The sequence below is a fragment of the Pleurodeles waltl genome, chromosome 2_1, assembly GCF_031143425.1.
Source record: "Pleurodeles waltl isolate 20211129_DDA chromosome 2_1, aPleWal1.hap1.20221129, whole genome shotgun sequence".
Lineage (NCBI taxonomy): Eukaryota > Metazoa > Chordata > Amphibia > Caudata > Salamandridae > Pleurodeles > Pleurodeles waltl.
The window spans coordinates 462007257-462027054 of NC_090438.1; the positions used below are offsets into that span (position 1 = coordinate 462007257).

At 44.8% G+C, this 19798-nt stretch overlaps 1 protein-coding gene and 1 long non-coding RNA gene across 3 annotated transcripts in view; one reads left to right on the top strand and one right to left on the bottom strand.

The window, feature by feature from the left end:
• BTK (Bruton tyrosine kinase) overlaps nucleotides 1-19798 on the bottom strand; it is a 448809-nt gene that overhangs the window by 160671 nt on the left and 268340 nt on the right. For both annotated transcript variants that reach the window (XM_069213457.1, XM_069213465.1), the window contains exons 10-11: nucleotides 6759-6813; nucleotides 1820-1899 (exon numbers count right to left, since the gene is read on the bottom strand). In XM_069213457.1, the coding sequence (XP_069069558.1) occupies nucleotides 1820-1899; nucleotides 6759-6813 (135 nt within the window). The remainder of the gene's footprint in view (nucleotides 1-1819; nucleotides 1900-6758; nucleotides 6814-19798) is intronic.
• The window catches only part of LOC138265611 (uncharacterized), a 110398-nt gene that overhangs the window by 20476 nt on the left and 70124 nt on the right, over nucleotides 1-19798 (top strand). The gene's annotated exons all lie outside the window — the stretch shown is intronic.

Genomic DNA, 19798 nt, shown 5'->3' on the forward strand with positions numbered 1-19798 from the left:
CAAACATGCACGCATGCACCAAACATTCATTTTAAAAGATCACACACACTCATTCTTTCACACACACACACACGCACATCCATTAACACTCATAACATTCAAACATGCACGCAGACACCAAACATTCATTTTAAAACATCACACACACTCATTCTTTCACACACACACGCATACACATCCATTAACAACACTCAGAACATTCAAACATGCACGCACGCACCAAACATTCATTTTAAAACATCACACACACACTTACCTTCAGCCTCGAGGTCCCAGGAGGGTTGGGACTGCTGCCTTCCCTCATTGACTGACCTTAGGTCAGTCAATGAGGGAAGGCAGCAGTCCCAGGCTCATCACAGAGTGGGATGGGGTCAGTGAGACTGCTGACCCCACCCCACTCTGTGACGAAGTGTCACTACACTCGCCCTGGGCACTTCAGAGCCTAAACCTGAAGCGCCCAGGTCGAAGTCAATGGGTGACGCTTTCCTCATCACCCGAGGGAGGGCCTCGAGGCACCTTTGCTGGGCCGAGGAGGTCACGCCCATAGGAGATGTGATCTCCTCAGCCCAGCAAAGTTCAGCTCAGGCAGCCGGGAGTTTGCGCTAATCGCGCATGTCTCACTCCTGACTGTCTGAGCTGAAAAGGAAGAATGTCTGTCAGGTTGACCTTTGTTCAGCCTGACAGACACTCTTAATAAGGGGCAAAAGGTAGGGGGGCGTGGCCCCTCCGCCCTAAAGAACGGGCTGTGCCTGATGCCCACATATATAAATCTCCTCCATGCCATATACATTAGTATATGACATACCTGAAAGGGGAAATGCACTGTCTTGAAACCATTACTTAAAACCAGTCAGTCCCAGTCAGGGGTGCAATCGTGACTCATCTTATTCTGCTGTAGTGTCTGTCCAGGGATGATTACTTTATGCCAACAATAAACCAGTAGCAAAGGTCAAGATGTGCAGTTGCAGGAGGCTTCCAAATTATTCTACACAGGTTGCTCAAGTATGAACAGGATACCTTTAATAAAAACATCCTGGGCCTTCCTTCTTCAAGTTCCATTTTATTGCCCCGTTTTGTGGTGGAGATGGGGATAGAACTGTCATTCTAAAGTGAGGCTCCCATAAAAGCCAAGTTTGCAAGGGCTGTCCATCAGTTGTTGCGAGGCCAAGGCATGAAAAAGGCCAGGGGTAAAAACAGAGCCCGATAGAGACCCGTTTGATGCCCCCTTTTCAAAACTGCCAGTGCTCAGCACCAGCAGGACCCAGCCCACTTCAAGCCCTGCTCCTACATGGTTTCATAGAACCGCTCGCCAAATAGATGAGTCCGAGTCTCACTCCATTGTCTATCAGTGTGATTTCTGTAATCCTCTTCACTGTTCATCATTTTTAATGAACTGTCTCATGCAGCGTAGCATACTCTTGTTAGGAAATGCAACATGTTGATTATTTAGAAACAAATATGTTTTTTTTTATTAATAGAAGTTAAGGCCTGGTGGGCTAGAATCTGTTTTGTATATTTCATAACATACACAAAGGCATCTAGGACATCAACAGACAATGTAGGACTGGAATTAGCTAACATTAAATGTTCCTCTACAATGAGACATTTTAAAAGCTCTCTTCTATGATGTAGACGTGTAGTAGAAAAAAGCTTAACCTGTGGCAATGTATTGACAAGGACTAGCCTTGAAGGCTCCTTAATCCTCCATATGATCAAGTTCTCTTAACGTTAAAGGTGCTTTGAGTGTACTTTTACACATCAGTTTGTGCCTTCTTTATTCCCCTTCCAACTCTTTGATCGCTATAAAGATGGTACTCACGCCATTGACTTGGCAAACACTGAGACAGTATATTTTCCTGGCTTCCTGGAATCTCTGACGATAAACCCACCTTCTTTATCCTGAAAAACAGAAAAGGACATCCCTTTATCAGTTACCCCTGTGGACAGGTCTAGGCTAATCCAAGGTCTCTGAACCCTCGAGACTGCTCCGTGAACAAACACAAGGCTGCATTCTGACATAGAACACCAGACTCAAACAGAGATGATGATCTTCAATGTGTCATCTTTTATATGAGATTGGCTAATTTTGATTTCGAGACACTTTTGAGCTGAGCGGGAATATACATGTTATGATAGCCTATCACAGTACTATGGTAATCTGTGTGGCTGGTGTGGCATGCGTCTTCTATAAATATGTCTTAGAAAACAAGTTCATGACGACCAATTTTACATTTGACAATTCCAATATCACTTACGATCAGAATATGTTTTACACATGTCATTTTCAAGAGGCTAAGTCAGACTGCTTTGGCGTGCAATATGAAATACAATATGTGTATCCACCAACATTGATTCAAATGAGTAAATTACCTAAATCAAATAGATTAGATTTCAAAATGGAGGAAAGGATAGATTGAGCGTTATATAACGCATCTGAAACACATAAATACATAATGCAAAGGAGACTATGGCAGTGATATTATTATTATAATAATGTTACATAGATATTTATGGGTGAGCCACAAAAAAAGGCTTTCAAAAGGTAACCATTGAGGATTATCCATGGTGCTCAGTTATGATTTATAATAATATATTTTCTCCGGTATTGAGTGTTTGGATCACTGTCTATGACATATAAAGAACTGGACAGGCTTGTCCCATCTTAAATTGAATCCCTCTAAGACTGAGTTTCTCTTTTTTTCGTCCTCTAATCAGACTTTTTTTTGTTCAGTCTTTACTGGCTTTGAAAATTGGTCTTTTTCAAACCTTCCTCAGTACAGACCCTTGTGAGCTCTGCTGATGTGCTCTCTGAACATGAATCTTCGTTCTGCCCTTTTCCACAGGTCGAGTATGCAGTTTGATGCCCCGCTGAGGTTCTCCTGGCCTGTCCTTGCTGCTGCTCATGCTGACTGAATGGAATCTCCTTACTAACCCAAGAAGTCTAGAGCCATTTACACAAAGTCTTACAAAGCACTATATGCCTCTAACCACAAACCTTAGAACTGTTGTCCAGTAAAAATTAACATCTATCAGTGCAGATAAATTGCGTGGCGCACATGTGTGCCAACCACTTGCCTTCTCACAGCTGGTACTAGCTTCCATGTGTGTCTAGTGTGAGCTAAAGTCCATCACCACCTGAATGGCTTGAGTGAAGGAACAAAAGTCCTGATCCTCACTTGAGAGGTCCCCTTGCCTGGCACATCCGCCATTGATCTGGCTTGTCCAACAGTAGGATTGGGCAATTTATTGTACAACACAAAGTGCAAGTATCTTTTTCTTGGATCTTCTTATTGCTAGCCAATGGCTGCGAAGAATTGATACCCAAGGATTACAGATTGATTAGAAATATTCTTGATGCTTTCTGAAATAGAAGGATGGGCTGGCTGTGAAGTACAAAAGGCAAAGTGATCCAAGGCCTTGCAGCAGCTACTGAGAAAGCACAGTCACCATATTTTACCATACAAGATCTAGGTACCTTGAAGGTAATAGTTCTGCTAGGAGCATGAGCTCCTGGCTGGTTTGTGCCCGTACAAATTTAAAGGTCATGAATTGTGACATCTTGGCATATAGTGCCTTGTGAACAATGATTAACGCTTTGAACAAGATCTGCGTCTTTACTGGCAACCAAAGAGATGTCTTAGTGTTGAAGAGATTGAATCTGACATCTTTAACCTGCATAGGAGCAAAGTCTGCTGTATTCTGAATTCGTTGGAGCCTTGAGATGAGATGTTTAGGAGCAGCTTCTGAGACAGCATTACTGTAATCAATTCTGGATTGAATTAGAGCATTGACTACTGGTGTCACTATGCCTTGTTAAAAAAATGGTACAATGGACCTGAGTGCTTCCAGAGGTAAAAAAAAAACGAGATCCAGATAGTAAGAATAGGGCCTTTGTGGTCCAAGTGCATGCTCTTATGTCTGTGTAAGTATTGGACCTTTGTGATCCAAGCGCATGTTCTCATGTCTGTAGACTCACACATCAATAATTCATGTACATTTGATATCTATCTGCATCACCCCTTGCACCAGTACCCACTTTGCAAATGACAGGTACACCATTGTCCTAAAGGTAGAGATACAATCATTCTTAACTGTGAACAGTTATGCACTTGCTTTCACTGTGTTAGAATCCTGACTTTCTTCCATTAGTTTCCACCATTTGCATTGTGTTTGCTTAGAATTTCTACTGTCCTTCATCAGTTAACGGCTACAAAGAGTGTTTAAAGATTTACCACGTGGGAGCACAAGATTCTAAATCAATTACCGATACAAGTGTTGAAGGTACATTTTGCTGTGTTTTCATATTTATTCAGTTTGTGTGATTTGCATTGTTTGATTACTATTTTTACTGTATATTGGGCCAGATATACGAAAATGCAATTTTGCATTTCTTAAGTAGAGACTTCCTAAAAATTGCTACTTAAGAAATTAAAAATGCAATGTACTAAGATACTGATACAAAGCTACAAAGTATGAATTGCTAAGAAATCCCATTGCATTGGAGTCAGTGGCCCGATTTTGCATTTCAATCACAATTTTGGAAATGCAAAATCTGGTGCACCCCAAAAATAGTGGTGCACCTGTAAAGCACATATACGTCCAAGGGGCTGGTGGATGCTCTATTGCAATTAAAAAAAGAAGCACTTGGGGTGCTTTTTTTAAATTGCACCTGGTTACCTTCAACTTCAAGTTGATGGTAATTGCATTTCCCAAATGCCCAAATATCATTATGCATGGTACATCAGAATAGGAATCGCAAATAGGAAATCCCTATTTGCGATTTCCTGTTCTGGTGATCACAAACTGCGATTTCTACAGGGTAGAAATTACAATTTGTGATTCCTTAAAGGGCTTTGTACATTAGAAAAGCCCATTCCGATTTGGGCCATCACAGAATGCAAACTGCCTTCGTACATCGGGCCCATTGAGCCTTGAGGTATTATTTCAAATGGTGTTCCTTTATATAAACTGACAAATCTGACTGGACACGTTTATTGTAATTGTGATAACTTCAGCCGTCTAAGCTAACCAGAGAGTCAGGGAGCCTGGAAGGACAACTTTCCATCTCAGGAGAGTAGCCGGTGACCCGGGTATTGAAGAATACCTGCGGTTTCACCTTTGATGGTATCAAGTGTGTTCGTGTGACTGCAAATATTGTGGGAAAATACTGCCAAAGCCGGTAATGTAAGTCTAAGCTTCTGGCTGAGGTCTGTAATTTTAAGAATTGTTTGACCTTTAATTATTCTATCTGGAATTTCCCAAGAGGATCTGTAGTCATAACACATAACTCAGACTCTACTTGGAAGGGCAGGATGAAAAATGCATGGAAGTACAATGTAGAGGTGATGAAAGATTCTACATAAATTTGATAAAATGTGAGGCCATGTGAAATCCAGATTCTAACCCAGATTTGGTAATTGGTCCTAGCACCTATAAGTCTTTGGCCAAATGCTATGGAATTTGTGCTGAAATCCTGCACCATTCACCACCATGTTTTTACGCTATTTTTGGAAAGAGTGACCATCCAACATTTCTGGAGAGTGTAAGGAGTCCCCGGTACATCATAAAATTGTTGGCATACTTATTGGTGCTTCTTCATAACTGATGTGAAAATTGGGTTGTTAAATGCAACAACTTGTGTTATTTATTTACAAAATGTTCTGGACTGAAGAGCAACCTAACACTTCTTCGAAGGCAGGTGTGGTTGCTCACTTCACTTAGTACAGTTCAAGATGAGTAATTACATCCTACAATTTTTAAACTTTAGTAGCCACCACCACTGTTTACATTCTCCACTTTGTTTACAATGGGAGATCGTATTTACAGTGTCAGGAACTCCCACCAGGTGAAAAGTATAATGACAGGAAAAAAGGAGAGAGGCGCACATACCTAGAGGCTTGTGCATGGGGCAAATTTAAGAGCCCCTAGAGCCTCCTTGCGCCACATTAGCGTCATGTATTTTACGCTAATATGGCCCAATGAGGCCAAATTTACAAAGTAGTACTTTTCATGCATTGCTCCACTTTGTAACCCTTTGCGCTAAATTATGCCTGCGCCAGGCATAATGTATGCAAATGGGGCATTCCCTTGTTGGGGGGGCGAAAAAATCTAAGAGATTTCTTTGCTTCGTTTTTTTCAGCACTTTTAACGCCTACTCAGAGCAGGCTTTAAAGGGAGGCACACCATTGTTTACAATGGGCCTCAATGGGCTTTGGAGGATGAGCATCAGAATTTTTAATGCTAATGCTGCAAAACTCCAAACTAGCAAAAAAGATTCTGACGCCAGTTCCCTAACTACTGCCATGGTGCTCCGTACCTTAGATATAGCGCACACATGGTGACATTAAGGGGGCACTGAGGGGCCCAAGAAAAGTGGCGCTGCACCCATTTTCCTAAATCAAGCCCAATGTGTCTTACGCCTCTGGACATTCCTTCATCTTGTTTGAAAGTTATTTCCTCCATGATTCAATATGTTTTGCAATTTCTGAAGATGAAGTGTAGTTTTATACGTTCTTAAAACAATTCTTGGGCCTATTCTGTAGTACTTGGGCACACAATAGCATGTTGAGGTATTTGCAATAATTGCATATTGTATGGGATTCATAAAGAGGTACATTATGTACACTCTTTTTTAATTCTCCTTCCATATTTCAATCACTGAGAGGATTGTGAGACACACCAATGCATCTGCTACACTCTCTCACCTACTGACTGTTCTTTTTTCTGCTATTGTTATTTAGTTCAATGAAGGCACTCACCGCACTTCGAAGCAATTGCTCTGCTTGACTTCTTGTCATGTTTTTTGAATACCATCTGTAAAACAAAATTTACATTTATCAAATGGCAACAGATCCCAATAATTAAGTGATGACTCACTTTGAGTTTTCATTTATATAACATACAATGGTGGTGTAGACAAAATATAATGTCTAAAATATGATAAGCTAGGAACTTAAAGAAAATTAAATCATTTAGTTTTGAGCGGATTAAAATCTTTGATTGAGCAGCCACTCTTTAACCTTACTTTGAACCAACTAAGTGATTTATGAATTATTAAGTAAATAACTGTTAGAAACGGGATCTCTAGTTGGCAGAGGTATACTTCCTTGTCCAAGTAGGGACCACAACCCTAGTCAGGGTATGACACAACCCAATCCAAATTATCCTGTGCCCACCCTCCGGTAGCTTTGCACTGAGCAGTCAGGCTTCACTTAGAAGGCAATGTGTAAAGTATTTGTGCAAGAACTTATACAAACACAGGGGGAGGAGCCAAAATGGCGGCTGTGTCGGGCGCCTAATCCGTGAGCTGTGTCTCTGGCTCACGGTATCCATCCTGCGGGGACGCTCCCAGAGTGAGGTAGGTGCCTAAAATGCCGTACTCTGGCCCTGGGGGCCATTGGGCTGCTGCAGTTCCAAGCGGCAATGAAAGTGAGGTTGTGAAGATCAATACTGGTGTGGGGCCGCAAATCGATCTGAGGCTGTGACCTCGCACGGCGGCGGATGCCCGTGGAGTTCGGGACGGCGCTGGGTTGAAGTAGAAGTGAGCGGAGTAAGGTGAGGGGGGCGAGCTGGGGGGGATTCCCATCGGGGGAGCCATATCATTACTCGGCTTCTCCCCTCTTTCCCCCCCTACTCCCCACTTCCATCGGATGCCGCCGCGCTCGACGCGGTTCACTTCAACCGGGCGGGACACCCTTATAACTATGGAGCAGGAATGGGGATGCAGACGCACCGCGATCTGGAGGCCGGCGGAGATCGTGGGCGTACCTAAAGCCCTGCAGGCTGGGCTTTAACGCTACAGCAACACCGCTGGGTGCCGCGCGCCGCCCCGCAGTAAGTACTTGCTGCCTTGAGCAGTTCCAGCGAGACGGAGACTGCGGTGAGGGCGCGGCACACTTAAAAAGGAGACTCTCTAGATAAGAAAGGGATCACCCTTGGCCGGCGTTGACACCCATATGATGGAGGGCTACTCCCTCCACACCACCAATAATTGAACTCTCTCCCCCCCCCCCCACGGAGCAGGAGCAACAACACCTTTGGCCTGAGTGGGGGGTTGATTGGACTGGAGGGACCGGGTTCTCACCCCCCAGCCTAGCTATCTCTCATCCTTTGACCTCCAGCCTTTACTTCCTGTTTCTGTCAGTGGCCACATATATATACCAGGGCGGTGCCCACTGTGGGTCGGCTGTGGTAACTCAGGGAGCCCCGGACCGCGCTTGTTGGCTGGACACACTGGAAAGAGAGTACACGCCCCTGTCCCAGGACATTCAAGTATCAGTGACAGTGTCTACTATCCATCGGTCCCCGCCCTGCGCTGCCACTGACCGGCTCGACCGGGGGGAGTGGTAGACAAGCCCGGCCCAACCACGGTCTTGGGCTCACAAACTGTGGAGCGCTCCTGTGCCAACTGCAATCCCAGAGACTCAAGTAGTACATATCAACACTGCCCTGCTTCACGAGAACTACCCAAAAGGCACGCAACATGGCTGGGAAGTCTAAAGCCGCAAAAAAACAAGAACAAAATGCGCCTGGACCGGCACCGAGTGACCAACAGCTACTTCCAAAACTGCAGTCGCTGGAAAACACACTACAAGCCCACTCCACACAATTCGAAAAAGTACTACAGGCGATCATGGACACTAAATCCTCTCTGGAACTCAGGATAGATACAGTATCACAAGACTTGAATCTACTCAGAGTAGACCACCACAATCTGGCAGAGAGAGTGAAGGCGACGGAAGACGCATTAAATACGACGTTAAGTTGTATGCAACAGGTCTACTCAGATTAAAGGGTTCACTGCTGCGGTTGCTAGCTCTAATTCTATACCCTGTGGGGGTGGTAATGTCCCGGACTGGTGTTGCTACCTGGATTGGGTTTCATATAGGTACACTATACAATGCTACATGACTCAGCACGCAAATCTTAATACACACCAATATGTAATAGTCACTTGGAACGTGAGAGGACTGGGTACACCAAGCAAGAGAGCTCGGGTATATGCACATCTCAGACGCCAGAGAGTACACATCGCTATTCTACAAGAAACACATCTTCTGGAGTCTGACTTGCAGGAGATTTGTGGGAAATGGGGTGGGCAGATAACAGGCCCAACATATTCAGCCTTCGCCAGAGGAGTGTTGATATGGATAGCGGGTGGCGTACCATTTACCCAAACCTTGTATAAGATAGACCAGGGGGGCAGATATGTGGTAATAGAGGGGCACTTAGATGGGAGACAACTATCAATAATAGGGATCTACGCCCCCAACAATGCGCTAGCGGAATTCCTGGGCATGCTCACTCCAGCACTATTGGTAAATACTGCAGCCCCGGCCATATGGGGGGGCGACTTTAATAGCATACCGAATGTTGTGTTAGACAGATCAAACCCCCCCCCAAAAGGACTAACAAACAGGAATGCCAGACACTCCTTGTCGACCTGGGAGGACAGCATGAGGCTCCATGATACATGGTGCATGAAACATCCCCAACAGAGGGAATACTCATTTTACTCAATACCTCATAAAGTCCACACTAGAATAGATATAATATGGGGGTCCCCGGACATTTGTGCATTGACCAATGAGACAGAATACCTGGCCAAAACACTGTTGGATCATTCGCCGCTCAGGCTGACATTAAATTGGGGCAGGAGACGTTCGTTGGCCCCCACTTGGCGATTACAAGTGGAAGCCCTCCAGGACCAAGCATTTGCAGAAGGCCTGAATACGACACTGAGTCAGTACTGGGAAATTAATAAAAATTCCACAGACACAAGAGCAACAGAGTGGTAAGCTCATAAAGTGGTTATCAGAGGACACTGTATCTCGTCCACATAGGGAGTAAGATGCGCCCTCCACGGAGAGATCAGTAAATTGGAAAAGGAATTGAGATTAATGGAAATTGCAGTAGCACAAGGGGAGACTCCTCACACAGTGCTAAAGGAGGCGCGCATAAAATACAATGAAGCAGATTCCTGTCTCCCCCGGCACGACCACAAATATAATTTAATGCGCCTACAATCGGAGGGGGACAGATCGGGCAGACTGCTGACGTGGCTCCTTCGTGGGAACCATCAGCAGGCTCCCATAGGGGCCATAAAGCTAGTAGACGGCAGAATGGCCACCACACAAGAAGAGATAAACGGGGCGTTTAGGGATTATTATATGAACCTTTACACCAAACGCACAGTATGGACAGCCGAACAACTTGAATCGTTTCTAGCAGGAACACATTTGGCGCATCTAACACAGGTGGATGGGGAAATGCTGGAGGCCCCACTAGGAATGGAGGAACTGGATTTAGCACTGGGACAGATGCCCAGGAACAAAGCGCAAGGTATAGACGGCCTTCCTATAGAATAAATACGCGAAGTATTCAAAACACTTAAAGCCCCACTTGCTGAAATTGTTTGAGGAGGCATGGCGCTGAAAGTTACTGCCCCCAACACAAAGAGAGGCAATGACAGTGGTTCTCCCTAAGCAAGGGCGAGATCCCACAGACGTTAAATTCTATAGGCCACTCTCACTCCTAAATCTCGATTGTGAAATCCTAGGCAAAATACTGACTAACAGGTTAGCTCCCATCATGCATACTTTGATACACGAAGACCAAAACGGCTTCATCCCAAAACGCAATACCTTTTTAAATATCCGTAGATTGCTGAGCGTAACGGGAGACACCCCCCCAGATGCATGGGATGAAATGGTGCTTTCGCTAGATATTGAGAAAGCTTTTGATACACTAGGGTGTGACTTTCTGTTCACCACCATGTGGAAAATTGGTATTGGCCCTAACTACATACAGTGGGTTCAGACATTGTATGCCAGCCCACAAGCCCAGGTGAAAACAGGAGGGGTTATATCTGAAAGCTTCCCGATCTGTAGAGGTACCAGGCAGGGATGCCCCTTATCTCCATTGCTGTTCACTATAGCAATGGAACCGCTAGCGTCTCGTCTACGGTCTATGGGAAATAATTGGGGAATAGTCAGGAATGGGCTACACCATGTTATATCACTATATGCAGACGGCGCTCTAATATACGTGCGAAAAGGGAGCGAGACGATACCCCTAGTAATTTCACTCCTGACTGAATTAGGGGAGATGTCGGGCTTGGAGGTAAACTGGGAAAAATTGTGTGTTCCCACTAACTATATGGTCCCTGCTGTGGAAAGATAGGGCCCCAGCGGGACAATTGAAATGGTGCTTTGATATGTTTCAATATTTGGGGGTCTACATATATCATAGAATGGAAGACCTCAGAGATGGGAACTTGGGGAGAACACTGGCTTCAATACAGGGTTCGCTGCAATTCTGGTGTAAACTACCGTTGTCACCCCTGGGCAGAGTAGCAGTGGCAAACATGCTACTATTACCCCGACTGCTATATCACTTTGCGGCTCTGCCACTATTGATCCCCAAGAGTTTCTTCTGCGACCTGAAAACTATCCTACTGCAACTAATATGGAGTGGGGGCAGAGCGCGCGTTGCACTTACCACACTACAGCGCCCAATAAGCGCAGTGGCCTGGAAGCCCCCAACTTCGAACTCTATTATGCGGCAGCACAGCTATAGTGGATATTGAACTGGATACATAGACCCACACAGGCGGAGTCCGCGTGGATGCAGGCGAGACTACAGGGTGAATCTCTGATCACTTGGCTAACAAATAAAATACCGAAAGGGACGTCTGAAAATCCGCTAATGCTGGCGGCACATTCATCTTGGAAGAGGTACATTCAAAACGGCCACAGTTCACTCCCTTGTTCACTGCTTATACCACTGGGACTGATTCCTGGATGCGCCAACGCGGCTAAGACGCACTCACTATCGGCCTTGGCAGAGGCGGGTATATTGAAAGCAGGAGACTGCTTCGAAGAGGGAAAACTGATGTCATTTGAATCTATGCAAGCCCTTACAGCAGTGAACCCCGGGCAATTTATAACATATTATGCTATATGCCACGCAATTAAGAAGGCATGGGAGGCTGGAGATCAAGAACCAGCGATCTCCCCTACACTACACTACATTCTACAAAATGACAATCAAATAAAGGTAGTGTCGAACTTATATAAAACCCTGAATAAACTCCCCGAACCCAACCTGGTAAATGTAAGGAAAGATGGAATGCAGTTCTACCAAGCCTGTTACCGCAAGAGGAATGGCTGTAATTTTTACAGCACACATGGGGGGTATCGAGAAATCCCAGATTTCGCTATACACAATTTAATTATACACACCAAATGGACCTTTCACCAGCCAGGATTAAACGCATGTTCCCTGACTCGGACCGAACCTCCCCTAGATGCAACGCCCCAATGGCACATTTTTATCATATGGTCTGGGACTGCACCCAAGTGAACAGGGAATGGAGTGGAGTTGTGGAAAAGGTTTCAGAGTTGACTGGTCTGGCACTCACAGTTGTTCCTAAATCCTGCCTGTTGGGGCTGAGACAGAAAGAAAAGAAACATAGGCACCTACATAAGTTCACAGATCTAGCATATGTGTTGTACAAAAGACTGATAGCTATGAATTGGAAAGAGCCCATAGCACCAGATTTGAAAACCTGGCACAACATGACATTGCGATGGACCCGCACAGAACTTCTGGTACTACGTAAACTAGCAAGGGAGGGCCAACAATACACAGGTTGCGAAGCCTGGGAAATTATAGTAAGACTGGAGGCCAAGAATGATGAAAGGCCGCCATGAACTCGACTAAGTATCAGCCTCAGGATAAATGGTCAAGCACCCGACTACCTCTAATATAATCAAGTAAGCAAGGCGAGATACACCACTAGGACTGAAAGTGCTTCCATTCCCACACCCCCAACCTGCCACAACATACAGCTGCTAACAAGAACTGAGCAAACAATTAGAATAAGTGCAACAAGCACTATCGCATCACACGCCATACTCAGACATCAGTCCGGATACCCCCCACCACCACAAACAAAACGCATTCTAGCAGGTAAGAACACAACCAAGCCCATCACCCAGGTACAGCAGTCAAATACATTTTGAGTATTATATCTAGACATAAGTTAAGTTTTCGTTGTTTGTTTTGAATGAATATTCTATAACAGTACAATCATACTCTGTCACTGTAAATGCAAAAGGATGGTTAACAGATTTGTATTGAAAATCAAAAAAAATATTTAAAAAAAACAAAAAACTTATACAAACACACAGTGAAACCACCAGAAAAATACACCACATAGGTTTGGAAAAATAGAGAATATTTATCTGAATAAAATATTGTTGAAATGACGAAAATCCAATATACAGAAGGATGAATTTTCAAAGATTAAATCCCACTAAAGCACTTAGAAACAGAATAGCTCCAACTGGGGCTATCACAGTGTCATTGACGGAGTAGTTCCCAATAATCCAGCGCCACTGGTGCTGGGGTCACGGAGTTGCACTGCCCCCCAGGTACCTTTTAAAAACAAAGAAACAAAGACACTGCACGAAGTCCGGGAAATGAGGCATCGCTGGGGTGGGTGTGGCGTCAGGCCCTTATGGCGTCTGGGGAGATTAGGCTCCGGTCCTGCACTGAGAGGCAGGTGGAGGTGAGGCGTTGATCCCATCCAGATGCAGGGGGAGCTGGTGCGTCACTGGTGGCGATGCGTCAGTTCCTTGTGACCGTGCGGGGTTGATGGATCCAGTTAGTCAATATGTGATGTGTCGACTTCACAGTGTTGCAATGACCCTGCATGACGCTGCAACCTTATACTTGCATTGCAGGCTGCAGTCATTGCGTGCAGTGATGTCCACGGAGCAGGGGTAGGCTGCGGCATCGGTGCTGGTATCACTGAAGTTGTTCCAGGCATTGCTGAAGTCGGAAAACTAGCTAAAAGCCAGCAGATGAAGTCTTTGCTGTCCCTGTGACTTTAAAACAGGAGGCAAGCTCAATCCAAGCCCTTGGAGAGCACTTGGGGAAAGCAGAGTCCTTCCAGCACTGTCAGAAGGCAGCAGTCAGCAGGGCAGCAGTCCTTCTCAGCAAAGCAGTCAAGAGGAGTCATTTGGGCAGCCAGACAGGTCTTCTGGCAGAGTTCAGGTGTAGATCCGGAATTGTCTAGTTTGGTGGGGTCAGTGACCCAGTTTATATACCCAAAAGTGCCTTTGAAGTGGGAGAAACTTCAAAGACTGGCTGTGAAGTGCACAGGTTCCCCTTTAAGCCCAGTCCTGTCTACCTGGATCCCTGTGGTGGTTATCAATCCTTTGTGTGAGGGCAGGACACTGGCCTTTCAAATGCAAGAGAGAGCCCCTCCACCCTTTCTGCCCAGGAAGATCCATTTAGTATGCAGATGAAAGCAGATGTGACTGAGGCCCTCATTACGACTTTGGCGGTCTTTTGGAAAGACCACAGTCGTTGCAGGTGCCCAAAGACTACCAGTGTTGGCGGTCCAAAGACTGCAGTATTAGGACTCACCCAAGGATTTCTGCCCATTTAAGGGTGGAAATCTGACACCTTCGGCCTGACCAACGGCGGGTGAGAGGCGGTTCCACCACCAGCACCCCGATGCCAAAAGGACTCCGCCTGCCGTATTACGAGACGTAATATGGCATAGCTGTTCCTGCACGGCGATGCAGCACTGGTGATGGAAACGCCAACACCCCTGCCCTCCCGGACGACCACCTCACCCAAACAGTTAGATGGACTGTCCAAAAGGGAGGAGGAGGAGAGGGTGTGTGTATTGTGTGCATGTGTGTGGTGTGTGTGTGTATGTGTCTGTGTAGCGGTATGGGTGTGTGTGAGTGCATGTATGTATGTATGTGTGCGTAGAGGGTGCGTGTGTCTGAATGTATGCAGAGGGGGGTTTTGGGATGTGAGGGTGTAGGTGTGTGTATTGGGATGCATGTGAGTAGGGGGATTTGTGTGGGTGCATGTGAGCGTGTGGGGGTGTGTATCAGGGAGTGTGTTGATTAGTGGGGGTGCATATATGAAGGTGTTTGGGTGAGTCAGGTGCATGTATGAAGGTGTGTGGATGAGTGTGGGTGTGTTTGCCGTTGACAGAAATTGAGATTCCTGTTGCTGGGTGCATTACCGCCAGGGTGTTCGTGGTGGTGTGACTGCCGCAAAAAGCCTGGTGGTTTGCCGACTGGTAATACCGCCGGTCTTACGTCTGCTGCTGGGCCGGATGTGCTCACTTGCGGCCTGGCGGTCTGACCACTGCAGTCATAATACAGTGGTCTTCACCGCCCGACCCAGCAGCGGTAAGTCTGCCACCGCGAGGGTGGCGGTCTTCACACTGCCACACTCGTAATGAGTGCCTGAGTGTCCTGTGTTTGTGGTTGTCTGGGTGGAATGCACAAGGGGAGCTGTCAATCAGCACAGACCAGACATGGATGGGAGACAGGCTGTAAGGCAGAGATAGCAGTAAGTGCAGAGAGATGCTCACTTTCTAAAAGTTGTTATAACAAATGAGGCAAACCCATATAACCCTTATACCTGGGTAATTTCAATATTAATCAACACAAATTAGGTCAACTTGGGGGAAGTATATGCCTAAACTCCCATGGCAATTGCAAAAATATTGTGAAAATAATAAAGACCTTAATTTAAACAACGACCCGAATTAATTTTGTCACTGTCTAACATTGGGAACATCTATTCTAATTTGAAGTTCTTATGATTAAAAAAGATATTGTTTATTAGATTGAATAATAAAAAGTGACAACATTAGTTTGGGAGAAACAGAACCATTGGAAGTCGGAACAGTTGGTTTGTGTTTCTACATTCTGCCCCTAGAAAATCATTTGAAAAAAATGTTTTAAACTTCTGCCATCTGCTTTCAAGATTAGATCGCTCCTTTCAGCGTCCATTGTTTGCATTACAAAAAAATACGAACATTGGGCAACAGAACATACAAGCATACATCTCTCTACCTGCAAAGAAAAAGGAATTACAGATGTTTTTGAGTTTGCCACCGTTGAAGGGACACCACAAATGTGGCACTTGTAGCATTTGCAATCAAACCCTTGAGGGTTTGCAATTTTCACATAACGAGGCCAAATGTCACCATGGGCCATTTTCATATTGCAAAATGAAAAATGTCCTTTTTCGGAATCCTTTGCCCATGTAAAAAATTGTATATTGGAAGAACTAATTAGGAAGTGAGGCACAGGATCATTCAACGTAAGAGAATTTGTTGAAAGGTGGTCACAGCACCTTTAGTAAATAATTTTTGGGAAAATGATCATAGTGTGGATGATCTGCATTGGACTGTGCTAGTTGGGCTGGAACCAATGGCGAGAGGCGGGAACCTGGAAAGCAGGCTTAAAGAAAAAAAGCTTATCTAATTTTCAATTTCCAAACCACGGTGGAGAATTATCTGACTTGCAAGACCAACAGACCAACATTCGGTGAGCATTAAGTATCAAAGGCACTATACTGATTAAATTTGGCATTTCCAAAATCTTTCTACTTTCCTATGGTGCTATTGAAAGGGTTATAGTGGTAGGAGATGCTTATGTTACCAGAAAAAAGGTCGTATCGATGATTAATTTGTAGGAATGACACTCCAGATTGTTTTTAGGGTCTGCCACCAGGCTTATATGGTTGAAATGCTTGATGAACATTACAGAGATTGGTACAGGACTACAAAACCCACAATGCACCATTTTGAGTACATGGAAGTGAACGTCATAGCTCGAAATTTATGTAAATTGCTCATACAAATATGCCATAGATGGGCAGTTTAGGATTAAAACAACATGTATAATGTGCTTTCTCTGCCACCAGACTCTGTAAGGGAAAGGTGTCAGTTTCTCTTTAACATGAGTTAACATCATGGCTGTGACATAACAAACTCAACTAACTGAAATAAGCCTAAATTCAGTGTTGAGTAGGGCCACTCATATGATGCGTGGGAGCGGCAAATGGAAAGTCGCTGCATTTCTGTAACAGAAAATATAAACGCTGTATGTACCAGGGAAGCTAATTTAGTCAAAACGGATTGGGTGTGAGAATGAGTGTTTATACTTAAGGTGAATTCAGTGCATGACAAGAAATCATTAGTTACCATGATTCGGTTTATGGGTTCTTTAAGCCTTTATCCTTCATGTGCATGCTGTAATGCTAGTACGGCAATAGTATATATTCCATGTCAGGACGGGGGATTTTAGATTATGCTTTCTCTTTCTTTACTATGAAACACAGCAGTCAATAAATAAACATTACTACATTTCCCTTGAGACCAACACAGCCTGCATATGACCCACCAACCAGGGCCCACCCTACACTACATAGTCCTTCACAAACATAGTACGTCCTCTTTCTTTGCTACTTACACAGAGCTAAGTACATTTCACTTAGTTCACTATTATTATTATATATACGATTGTTGAAACGTGGTGTGGCTTATTGCCATCAAGCGTCTGTCAAAGCTTTCCTAGATCGGTGTTGCACACGTGAACGTGCTGGTTTTCAGCTATTTCGACCAGGCGTGCCGTCTTTTATTCAATTACTGCTGGGCTGGTGAGGAGAGGATTGGGGGAGGCCCCATTACTCCATCAGACAGTCCTCTTTCTGCCGAGGGACTTGCGCATGCGCATATCGCCACTTGGGGCTCTTTGTGCGCGTGCGATCCCTCGGCAGCAGAACACATTGGTTTCTCCATGTGCCTCACTGCTACACCAGAAGGGGCTGCAATAATACCACAGAGCTTTGCTCCAGGGGATTTAGTGTTCCCTCCTCAGGTTTTATTCCAGTTCTTTCTAGTTTTTTCTTCTTGTCAGCAGAAAGGGCCTTTTTTAAGTGTTGTGTTCACACCTGGGTGTCCCCTCTCAATATCATTAAAGTGCAATTACATTTTGAGCTCTACTTGTTTTATTAGAAATAATTTGCTGTAAAATGGCACAACAATTCACAGATGATGATCAATATGGGGAATATGCTACCGATCTGCTTATGGAAGAACGTCTAGTGGAAGCTTTAGACTTCCATGTTCAGGTTTTAGTCAACAAGGCACTAGTTAAACCCCTGCGCCCTTTTGTGCAACCTGTTTTAAATTTTCGCTTCAGACTCTTTGGCGCAAACTCGGGGTTCCACACCCCTGTAGAGGTTAATATAAATGGGCCGGGCCGGTCTTACACAGACCCTTTTGAGCAAACTACTGAACCAGTACTCAAGGACCATGTTTATGGCTTCACTCGGAGTAGGGAGGCCTCCTCCTCCTCCTTTCAGACGTCCCAACAGATGACTTCACCTCTTCTGAGTCAGAGGAGAATACAGCTTCCAAAAAACCAAAGGGCAAACGTAAGCACAAATCGCGCCATGGTGATCGGTCGCCTTCCCCTCTGCCTAACAAGAATTTGCAGTTTAACCCAGATAGTATTGTACATCCTTGGTCCACGGAGTAGACTCCATGCCAAGAAGTGGCTTTGTAAGTTCAGTCATGTCTTCGAAAGGGATTTGAAAAAGACATTCGCAATACGTTGCGGTCTGAATACCCTCGCCCTTCGCTATCAGGGAAAGTGTCGGACACCCAAGAATTAGAATCTCACATGGTTACATTCCTTAAGAAATATGTGATCCTAAAAAGGCATGGACAGGGTTTGGCGCGGATGCTAGGATACGTTACTGGACTTATCCGGACCTCTCACAAATATCCTGGACTTAGCAGTCCAAGCCAAAGAGGCACAAAAACCCATTGACTCTGACGTCCTCTTAGAGTGGGCTCCAAGAGCTGTGTGCTTGTTAGTAAATGCCAATTGTTCCATTTCTACTGAAAGACAGAAATCTTTATTGATGTGTATTGACCCCAAATTGGCAGAAATAGCTCCCTCTGGTGCGGGTCCATCAGCTAATGGACTCTTATTTGGTGACAACTTCATAAAAGATCTTACCAAAAATGTTGCCAGATGTTGTAAATTGGAAACAGGGGGGATGGTGGTCCCCAGAGGAATTTCAGTTCCATATCAATTGTCTGGACCTTTTGGCAGGTTCTTTTGCAGCAAAACTCTATTTCCAGTCAACACAAAATGTTGTATTCTTCTGAGGGCGAACAACATTTCGGCAGTAAAGTACATCAACAAATGTGGGGGAATTTTACATCCCTGCTAAATACCCAACTTCCACGGTTTTACAGCAAGAGAGTGGACCCATTAGAGCCCAGTTCAGATGCCTTCCTACAGTCTTAGGGGAATTGAGCTATGCATCTCCCTCCTTTTCCATGATTCACAGAGTTCTATCCCAGGCTTGTTGTCAAATGGCAGATCTGGTTCTAGTTACCCCATTCTGGAGAGTTCAATCATGGTTTCCGGGCACAAGATTTGTATTGTGCTCCACCAGTGAAAATCTTGCCATTGGAGGATCTGTTGCTGGATCCAATGGGGCATCCATATCCTCTAATTCAAGAGGAACAATTGTCTCTCATGATGTGGAGGATTTCTGGGGACTTGAGCAAATCTCAGAATTTTCGGATAACAATAGATTCTTTCTCTCTCAGTCCCTGGCGCCTAGTGTACATAAGAGATATGCCTCTGTTTGGAAGTGACGTTGGATTGGTGCAGTGAGAGGGGTGTGGATCCCTTGGAGGCATTGAGCCAAATGATTGCCAATTTCTTGTCTGATTAAGCATTGCAAGATTTAGCCTACAGAACAATCAACAATTTTAGGTCAGCCATTTCAGCCAAACATCCTCACATCGACAGTAAGGTAATTGGGGAACATCCTTTAATTTGTAAACTCCTACACGGCGTGCATATGGTACGATTGCCTCTCCCAAAATATTCATCTCTCTAGGATGTTAATGTGGTCTTTAAATCCTTACAAACTTGGCCGGCTAATG